We start from the raw sequence: 10,045 nt of genomic DNA on the forward strand, positions 1-10,045 counted from the left end.
GCTGCCATTGGCTGCTGTGCTCGAGAATGAGAGCGCTGATTGGCTGGGCGTGAGGGGGCGGGACTAAACGCGGAACTGGGCCCAAACCAGTAAAGACTGAACTGGGAGCTGGGATAAACCGCGAACTGGGCCCGAAACGGTGCAGACTGAACTGGGAGTGATCCCAAACCAGTACAGGGGCTGAAATGGGAACTGCAACGAGCTGGGACCAGTGCCTGAACTGGGACCAGAGCCCCAGACTGGTCTGGGAGCCACAGTGGTCACTCACAGACCCAGCACTGGTTTGTACTGGTTTGTACTGGTTCATACTGGTCCATCTTGCTCCATTGTGATTTAGACTGGTCCGTGCTGGTTCGTACTGGTTTGTACTGGTTCATACTGGTCCATATTGCTCCATTGTGATTGAGACTGGTCCATGCTGGTTTGTACTGGTTTGTACTGGTTCATACTGGTCCATATTGCTCCATTGTGATTGAGACTGGTCCGTGCTGGTTCGTACTGGTTTGTACTGGTTCATACTGGTCCATCTTGCTCCATTGTGATTGAGACTGGTCCGTGCTGGTTCGTACTGGTTTGTACTGGTTCATACTGGTCCATATTGCTCCATTGTGATTGAGACTGGTCTGTGCTGGTTCGTACTGGTTTGTACTGGTTCATACTGGTCCATATTGCTCCATTGTGATTTACACTGGTCCGTGCTGGTTCATACTGGTTCGTACTGGTTCATACTGGTCCATACTGGTCCATCCCGGTCACTGGCTGTACTCTGGCCCCGCTGTGTGTTTCTTGTGCTCTCCCAGTGGTGCCTGAGCTGCCAGCGCTGGTGGCAGCGGCCGCAGCCCGAGGGTCAGCGGGAATGGCCACAGGGGAATGGCCGCAGGGGAATGGCCACAGGGGAATGGCCACAGCCTGAGGGTCAGCAGGAATGGCCACAGGGGAACGGCCACAAGGGAATGGCCACAGGGGAATGGCCACAGGGGAATGGCCGCAGCCCGGGCTCAGCCGGACGCGCCGCTCGCCTTTGCGCTGTGCCACCAAACACTTCCCATGGTCCAGGCGGTGCCCGGCCTCACCGGTGTGGGCCACATGGCCACTGTGGCACAGGAGCTCGTTGCCGTGCGGGTCCACCAGCACCCAGCTGGGCAGTACCGGGTTGGTCAGCAGTGGGATGGGGATGTCTGGTGTGGTCACCGCAGCAGTGGCTGGCTCAGGTTTGATGTAGATGATGGCGGGCGGGTCTGGCGGCGTGGCCAGAGGAGCGTTGGTGTCGTTCAGCACAATCCATGTGGGGCCTTCATCGCTGTCATCATCATCATTTTCATCGTCACCGTTGTCATCGTCACCGTCCTCCACGTGGATCGTGAGGATCTCCTGGGATGGCAGAGACGGGGATGTGGTGGTGGCCTCACAGAGCTGGATGAGCTCCTTGGTCATGGCGTGGGTGGCCAGGAGGAGGAGGAGGAGAAGGAAGGGTTATTGTCACCATGGATTGTCATTATGTCACCGTGGATTGTCACATTGTCACCATGGATTGTCCTGTCCCCACCATGGATGGTTCTAAGGTCACCATGACGGTCCTAATGTCAGCATGGATGGTCCTGATGTCACCATGGATTGTCCTGTCCCCACCATGGATGGTCTTGGTGTCACCATGGATGGTCTCAATGTCACCATGGATGGTCCTGATGTCATCATGGATGGTCTTGGTGTCACCATGGATGGTCCTGATGTCACCATGGATTGTCCCATCCCCACCATGGATGGTCCTGATGTCATCATGGATGGTCCTGATGTCACCATGGATGGTCTCGATGTCACCATGGATTGTCCCCTCACTGCCTTGTGAACCTCATGATGACAATGACAATGACAATGGTCCTCCACTGCGGTTGAGCCACAGGGCCACAACAGAGGGTCCATGAGGAGGATGATGAAGATCTTTCCCCACTGTGGTTGGCACAGTGACCCATTGGGACAGCAGGTGGTGTGTGACAATGACAATGGAGACCTTTCACTACCATGGACTGCCCTTGATGGTGACGGAGACCCTTTGTGACCACGGCTGGCCTTTGATGACAGTGGAGATCCTTCATGGCCATGGCTGGCTTGTGATGATGATGATGATAACGGCAACAACCCATCGAGACTGCGGGTGATGGACTCATCTCCATCATGGACATTCCACAGTGATGATGACCTTCAGGAAGACGAGTGGTCCTTGATGATGACAACAAGGACTCCTGACAACCATGGATGGTCCATGATGATGATGACGAAAGCAAGGACCCATCAAGGCCATGGATGGCCCCGTTGTGACCATGGGTGGCCTTTGGTGGTGACAATGATAGTGAAGACCCATCAAGGCCATGGATGGACCCACTGTGACCATGGAACCCCCAAATCTCCTCGGGACTTGCCAAATCCTCCCCAGGACCCCCAGCTTCCCCTGGGCCCCTTTTTTTAATGGCTCAAATTGGGATTGAAAGTTGATTTTCCAGGAAGTTCCTGGGTTTTTGCTGGAAAAGCAGGAATTAGCAGGAAAATCAAAGTTTTATCCCAATCTGAAGCATTAAAATACAGGAACTTTGTGGAAAATCAAATTTTTTATCCCAATCTGAAGGATTAAAATACAGGAATTTCCTGGAAAATAATTTTTTTATCCCAGTCTGAAGCATTACAATACAGGAATTTCCTGCAAAATAATTTCTTTATCCAAATCTGAAGCATTAAAATACAGGAATTTCCTGGAAAATCAATTTTTTTATACCAATCTGAAGCATTACAATACCGGAATTTCCTGGAAAATCAACTTTTTATGCCAATTTGGGGCACTAAAAACTGAGAACTCCATGGAAAATCAAAGTTTTATCTTAGTTTGGGGCATCTGGGGGGTCCCGGGACCCATTTTTGGGGATTTCCATGTAATTCGCAGTGTTTTAGGGGTTTCCAGGGAATTCTCAGGATTTTAGGGTCAGGGTTCCATTTTTTGGGGGTTCCCACAAAATTCCCGGGATTTTGGTGGGGTGGTCTCGATCCCATTTTTGGAGTGTCCCTCCCCCTCCTCTCTTCCCCCCCTTCCCACCCCCCACATCCATTTCGGTTTCGATTCTCAGACCTTGCCACCTGCTCGGCCACGCCCCTTTCTCCAATCCAACCAATCAGAGCTTGCGGCGGAGCCTGGGGGCACAACCTGTGTGGGGGGAGTGAATGAGGTCCTGGAAGGTAATTGGGGTCCTGGAAGGGGAAATGTGGTCTTGAGAGTGGGGGGCTCAGGGTCCTGGCAGGGGAAATGAAGGTCCTGAGGGGGTAAATGGGGTCCTGGAAGGGGAAATGAGGGTTCTGAAGCATTAATTGGGACGGAATTCAGGACCCTCACTCGACCTGCCAGGACCCCCATTTACCCCCTCGGGACCCCCATTTACCCCTTCAGGACCCCAAATGACGTCTGTAGGATCCCCTTTCCCCCCTCAGGACCCTCATTGCCCTGCCAGGACCCAACTCACCCCCTCAAAACCCCGCTTCCCCTTTCCAGGACCCCATTTGTCCCCATCGTCATGGAAACAGCACCCGTATGTGACCTGGCCTTGCTGGGTTGGTCCCCGTCCCCAAATGTCCCCAGTGACGTCACCCCAGGAATTCCCATCATGATTTCGGACAATTTTAATGAAAATTCCCAGAAAATTCCCCAAATTTGGCTCAAATCCTGAGCTGGGACGGTGGGTGAGGACAGGTGACACCAGCGGTGTCTCCGATGGTGTCACCACCCCAATGACATCACAGCGGTGACATCACTGTCCCTGCAGCAGCGTCGGGATGTCCTCCATGGCTCTTTGGCACCGCTCGGCCACCGCGCGGCCACCAGGGCCACCAGGGAGCCTGCGGATGTCCCCAAGTGCCCTCAGCAGGTGACACGTGGCCAGGCGGGCGCTGGCCTCCCACAGCCGCTCGGCCTTGGCCACCATGGCCACCAAGGCCTCGGGGACATCGGGGGATGCCTGATTTGTCCCCTCCAGGGTAGCCTCGATGTCCCCAAGCTGGCGCTGCAGCTCCCGGGGGAACGCGGTGGCTTTGTCACACGCGGCCACCAAGCGCTCCAGCAGCCCCAGGGCCACCTCTGCCCGCTGTCCCCTCCTGGTGGCTGCCTCTGCCTCGTTGGTGGCCACCACGGCCTCTTCCATGGCCTTGGTGGCTGCCTCCACCTCACTGGCAGCCGCCTCCATACGGGCATCGTGTGCGGCCACCGCCGAGGCCACCTCCTCCTTGTCCAGGGCCAGCGGCGGCTGCCGGGCCGTGGCCACCAGGCTGTGCAGAGATGTCCCCCAGCAGGTGGCCGTGACCTGCAGGTCCCCAGCCCGGCTGTTGGCGGTGGCCGCAGTGGTGGCCTCCCCGGTGGCCGTGTCCCTGCAGGTGTCCCGGAGCTCGGTGGCCTCCCTGGCCAGCCGGGCCCAGCTGTCCTCCAGCGTGGCCACCGAGTCCCGCCAGGTGCTGGCCGCAGCTGTCACATGGGCCCAGGTGGCCCCCAGGTTGTCCCTGAGGGCGGCCAGGGCCTCGCCCAGGGAGGTGACTCCGGGGTGGTCCAGGGTGTCCCGGAGGTGGCCGATGAAGGTCCCCAGGGCCTTTTGCAGGGACTCTGGGGGCACGGCCAGCAGCACGTCCCCGTACGGCCCGGCCACGGTGGCTGCCAGCTCACCAAGCCTGGCCACCACGGCCACCAGCGCCTCCAGCAGCTGTGGAGGGGACAGGGGAGGTGGCAGGGACCTCGTGGCACTTGTGGCCTCCTGGGGTGACCCCTGTGCCCTCCCGGGGTCCCCTTTGTCCCCTCCCTGGAGGGCTCTGCTGTCCCCTCTGTCCCTGTGTCACCCCCTGGTCCCCTCCAGCCCGCTGTCACCTCCCCGCTTCCCTCCACGTCCCTGTCCCCTCCTGCCACTCCCTGTGTCCCCTCCGTCGCCCCCCCCCCCCCGCCCCGTGCCGGGATTGTCGCACCTCGCGGGGCTCCATGACCGCTGGGGACACTCCGGGGACGCTCCGGGGACACTCCGAGAGACGTGGCGGGGAGGGGGGGACACGCCCGGGGGACACGCGGGACGCGGCCGGATGGGGGCAGGGCGAGGAGACGTCCCCGCCCCCCCGCCCGCGGGGCCGGGGCGGGCACCCCGCGATGTCCCCGCGGTGTCCCCAGCTGCCGCCCTGTGTCCCTCCATGTCCCGCTGGGGACACTGGGGACACACCGCGGTCCCGTTGGGGACACTGCGGGGACATCGTGGTGACCCAAAACGGGACAGGGCACGTCAGGGCGGTCCCGATGTCCCCAAGGGAAGGACACGAGGGTGGCCCCAAAGTCCCCAGTGTCCCTCGGGGTGTCCCCGTGCGCCGGTGGTGACAATGCCACCCCCGTGTCCCCACCCCGGCCCTACCCCTGCCCCGCCAGCGCCCCCTGGGCCACCTCCAGCCTCCGTACCACCTCCTGCTCCTCCCCCGATGTCCCCAAGGCCACCACGATGTCCCCAAGCACCCGGGCAGCGCTGGGGAAGCCCTGTCTCCGTGTCCCCCACGGCGTCACCTCCCTGTCCCGGGTGACAGCGGCCACCAACTTCCCCAGGTTCAGCGTCGCCTCCTCCAGCCGCCCCAGCACATCCGCCGTGGCCTCGTTGGTGGCCGCGGTGGCCTCGGCGCTGGCCCTGGTGGCCGCCACCCGCCGGGCGCGGTCCCGCAGGCGCAGGGCCATGTCCTGCTGGTGGCCCGCGGCGGTGGCCAGGTGACGCCGCGATGTCTCCAAGCCCCGCCAGGCCACCTCGCAGGACACGGCCACCACCGTCAGGGCCAGCAGCAGGTGACTGTCCTCGGCCACCCCCAGGGCACTGCGGGCCGAGTCCAGGGACACTGCAGGGACATGGGGACACCAGACAGGTGGCACCTGGGACATGGCAGTGCCACCAGTTCCAGCCCAGTGCCACCAGCTCGGTGTCACCAACCCAGTTCCAGCTCAGTGTCCTCAGTGTCCCAGTGCCAGCCCAGTGCCACCACCCCGCTGTCCCCATACCTATGTCACCATGCCAGTGTCACCGGTTCAATCCCAGTATCCCCCTCCCAGTGCCCCCAGTCCTGTCCCCCTATCTCTGTCCCCGTGTCACCAGTCCCCTCCCACTGTCCCCAGTTCCAGCCCAGTGCCACCAGTTCTGTCCCACTGTCACCACCCGAGTGCCACCACCCTGAGTGTCACCAGCCCAGTTCCAACCCAGTGTCCTCAGTCCTGTCCCAGTGCCACCAGCCCAGTGCTCCCAGTGCCAGCCCAGTGCCAGCTCCTCATTGTCCCCATGCCAATGTCACCAGCCCAGTGTCCCCAGTTCCAGCCCAGTGTCCCCACTCCATTGTCACCGTGCCAGTGTCACCACCCCAGTGAGTCATCCCAGTGTCACCAGTTCAATCCCAGTGTTCCCATGCCAGGGCAGGGGAAAGTCTCTACTGGTCTGTCGGGCTCCATACTGGTCCGTACTGGTCTGAACTGGTCTGTACTGGTTCCCTGCATCCCCTGCTGCCCCATGCTGCTCTATACTGGTCCATACTGGTTTATACTGGTCTGGAGTGGTCTATCCTGATCAGGGCAGGGGAAAGTCTCTGTTGGTCTGTAGAAACTCATACTGGTCCATACTGGTCTGAACTGGTCCCCACTGCTCTATACTGGTTCATAATGACCCTTATTGCTCTACAGTGCCTCATACTGGTCTATACTGGTTTATACTGGACAGGGCAGAGGGAAGTCTCTACTGGTCTGTAGATATTCATACTAGTTATACCGGTCTGAACTGGTCTATACTGGTCCAAACTGCTCTGTATGGATCCAGGCAGGGGGAAGTCTCTACTGGTCTGTAGATATTCATACTGGTCTATACTGGTCTGAACTGGTCCATACTGGTTATACTGGTCTGTAGTGCCTCCCACTGAGGCAATACAGACCCACAGTACACAGTACTGCCGCAGCGTACTATCAAGGTGTACACTGGTCTGAACTGGTTTATACTGGTCTGTACTGGTTTATTGGTTTATACTGGTCTGTATTGGTCCATACTACCCCATACTAGTCCATACCATTCCATACTGGTCTATACTGGTCCATACTGGTCTATACTGGTCCATACTGGTCTTTACTCACACACAGCCCCACACAGCACCATCAGCCCCACAGCCAGCCCATGCCTGGCCCGCAGCCCAATTCATCCAAACTGATCTATACTGGTCCATACTGGTCTATACTGGTCCATACTGGTTTATACTTGTCCATACTGGTTTCTACTGGTCCATACTGGTTTTTACTCACGCACAGCCGCGCACAGCAGCATCAGCCCCATGGTGACCCCGTGCCCAGCCCGCAGCCAGCGCTGCCGCTGCCGTGCCCGTCCCTCCTCGCGTCCCAGCGCCGCCGCCGCCGCCTCGGCCATGGTCCTGAGCCGCCGCAGCCGCTGCTCGTCCTCATCCCCCAGGGTCCCCAGGGCCACCGCCGGGGCCACTGCGGCCTCCCGGGCTGCCTCCAGCCCCTTCAGGGCCCCCTGGGCCTGGCTCAGTGCGGCCTCGGCCTCGGCCAGAGCCACAGGGACGCTGTCCGGTGTCCCCAAGGCCTCGGCCAGGGCCACCAGGGCCGCCAGGGCCCTGTGCCGTGCGGCCTCCGCCGTGGCCACCTCGGGAGGGAGGGCAGGAGGGGACACCTGGGGACAGGAGAGGGGGGTTAGGGGGGTGCCAGAAGGGGTTTGGGGGGTCCCCAGTGGGGTTTTTGGGGGATAGGGGGAGTGAAGGGGTATTTGGGGGGTCCCAGGAGGGATTTTGGGGGTCTCCGGTGGGGTTTTTGGGGGGTAGGGGGAGTGCAGCAGGGGTTTGGAGTGTCCCAGGAAGGGTTTTGGGGGTCCCCAGTGGGGTTTTTGGGGGGTAGGGGGAGTGAAGGGGTATTTGGGAGGTCCCAGGAGGGGTTTTGGGGGGTCTCCAGTGGGGTTTTTGGGGAGTAGAGGGAGTGCAGGGGGGGTTTGGGGGGTCCCGGGTGAGCAGGGGACATCTAGAGGACACGGCCCGGGGTGGGGGGCAGGGTGGACATGGGGGCAAGGGGGTCCCAGGTGAGGCTCCCAAGGGATTGGAGGGGCTCCAGGTGAGGTTTTTGGGGTCCCAGGTGAGGTTCCCCAGGGATTTGGGGCCCCCAGTTGAGATTTCCCAGGGATTTGTGGCTTCCCAGTTGAGAATTCCCAAAGATTTGGGGTTTCCCAGCTGCACAGGTGAGGATTTGGAGGGTCCCAGGGGTCCAGGCAAGGGTCCCAAGGGATTCCCAGGTGAGGTTTGGAGGGTCCCAGGTGAGAATTCCCAGGGATTTGGGGTTTCCCAGGTGTCCCAGGTGAGGCTCCAGGGAGGTTTTGGGGTTCCCAGTTATCCAGGTGAGATTTTGGGGGGGTTCCACCTGAATCCCCCCAGGAATTTGGGAGGTCCCACCCCCCTTTTCCCCCTCCCCGGCCCCTCTGAACTCCCCAGACTCCGGAACTTTCCACTTCCCTTTTCCCTCCCAGCCGCACCCATGGCCCTGGGGATTCCCAAACTTCACCAAATCCCCCCAAATCCTCCAAATCCCCCCCAAATCCCCTCAGGTGCCCGCTGGGGGTGATCCCAGGGTTTTGGGGTACCCACCTTGGACTCCATCCCTGTCCCCCTCCGGAAGCTGCGGCCAGAGCTCTGAGGGCAGAGGGCGTCGAGGCTGGGAGGAGGGAGGGCCCCACGCCCTGATCCTCCCCCGAGGGGCAGAACTGGCCCTGCCAGGACCTCAGGGAACCTTTCGGGGCTGGCTTTAACCCCTCGGGGCCCGAGTCCACCCCCCAGGGCTCCATTTCCCTGCCAGGACCCCACTGACCCCTCAAGGCCCTGATTTCCCTTGCCAGGACCCTGATTTACCCCCATTCATCCTTTCAGGACCCCACTTACCCCTCAGGGCCCTCATTTAACCCCTCAGGATCCCATTTACCCTTCCAGGACCCCATTCATCCTTCCAGGACCCCACTGACCCCCTCAGGGCCCATTTACCCCACCCAGGGCTCTGATTTCCCCTGCCAGGACCCTGATTCGGAATTGGTTTTTGGGATTGTTTCTGGAGATCCAGCAGGATTTGGGGTTTGGGATTTGGGATTGTTTGGGGACCCAGGGCTGGAGATCTTTCAGAATCAGATTTGGGGTATCTGGCAGCATTTGGGATCTGGGATTTTTTGGGATTCAGAGTTTGGGATTTGAGAGGATTTAGAGCTGGTTTTGATTGTCCAGTAGGATTTGAGATCTGTGATTTGGGATTGCTTGGGATCCAGGATTTGAGATCATTTGGGACTACGCCTTAGGATCCATCAAGATTTGGGATCTGGAATTTAATACTGCTTGGGATCCGGGATTTGGTGTAATTTTGGGATTGCTTGGGATCCAGAGTTTGAGGTAATTTGGGACTACTCCTTGGGATCCAGCAGGATTTGGGATCTGGGATTTTTTGGGATTGGTTTTGTGTCTCCAGCAGCATTCGGGATCTGGGATTTTTTGGGATGCAGGATTTGGGATTTGAGATCATTTGGGATCATTCTTTGGGATCCTGCAGGATTTGTGATCATTTGGGAACCCAGGGGCCCCCAAATCCCCCCCGATGTCCCCAGGGGGTCCCTTTTACTCCCCTTCCCACGCTCCCATTGATGGCCCCGCCCCTTTCCCACACCCCATTCATTGCCCGCACAAGCCCCGCCCAGTTTTGTTTCCTTCCAGGCCCCGCCCCTTCTCACACCCCATTCATTGCCCGCCCCTCAGGCCACGCCCCCTCCACTCCCCATTGGCTGCTGCTCCCGCCCCTTTCCCACGCTCCTATTCCCAGCCCTCCCCAATCCCCGCCCCCTCCCCGCTCTGCCGCTCCCCATTGGCCGAATCACGCGGCCCCGCCCCTCCGTGGGCGTGGCTACAACATCGATCGGTGTTCATTGAAAGGCTCCGAACGGCGGCGGCCCCGGGGGTGGAGCCAGCCCGGCCCCAGCGGGGGGATCAACGAGGGCCG

At 59.9% G+C, this 10,045-nt stretch overlaps 1 protein-coding gene across 3 annotated transcripts; it reads right to left on the minus strand.

The window, feature by feature from the left end:
- Positions 1–3,115: 3,115 nt before the first annotated feature.
- LOC135291661 (uncharacterized) lies at positions 3,116–9,681 on the minus strand. 3 transcript variants are annotated; one of them, XR_010354421.1, is made up of 4 exons: positions 8,659–9,681; positions 7,316–7,700; positions 4,984–5,880; positions 3,116–3,190 (listed from the first exon to the last, which is right to left on the minus strand). XR_010354421.1 is itself a non-coding variant. In XM_064405922.1 (2 exons), exons 1-2 carry the CDS (start codon positions 5,257–5,259, stop codon positions 3,789–3,791), a joined length of 1,215 nt encoding a protein of 404 aa, XP_064261992.1. In that variant the 5' UTR covers positions 5,260–5,397; the 3' UTR covers positions 3,643–3,788. The 3 variants fall into 3 exon arrangements, 1 of the variants encoding a protein (XP_064261992.1); XR_010354420.1 differs by lacking the exon at positions 3,116–3,190 and adding an exon at positions 4,592–4,727; XM_064405922.1 differs by lacking the exons at positions 3,116–3,190; positions 7,316–7,700; positions 8,659–9,681 and adding an exon at positions 3,643–4,727 and having other exon boundaries at positions 4,984–5,397.
- Positions 9,682–10,045: the final 364 nt, after the last annotated feature.

This window comes from Passer domesticus (assembly GCF_036417665.1).
Source record: "Passer domesticus isolate bPasDom1 chromosome 26 unlocalized genomic scaffold, bPasDom1.hap1 SUPER_26_unloc_1, whole genome shotgun sequence".
In the NCBI taxonomy this organism is placed as follows: domain Eukaryota; kingdom Metazoa; phylum Chordata; class Aves; order Passeriformes; family Passeridae; genus Passer; species Passer domesticus.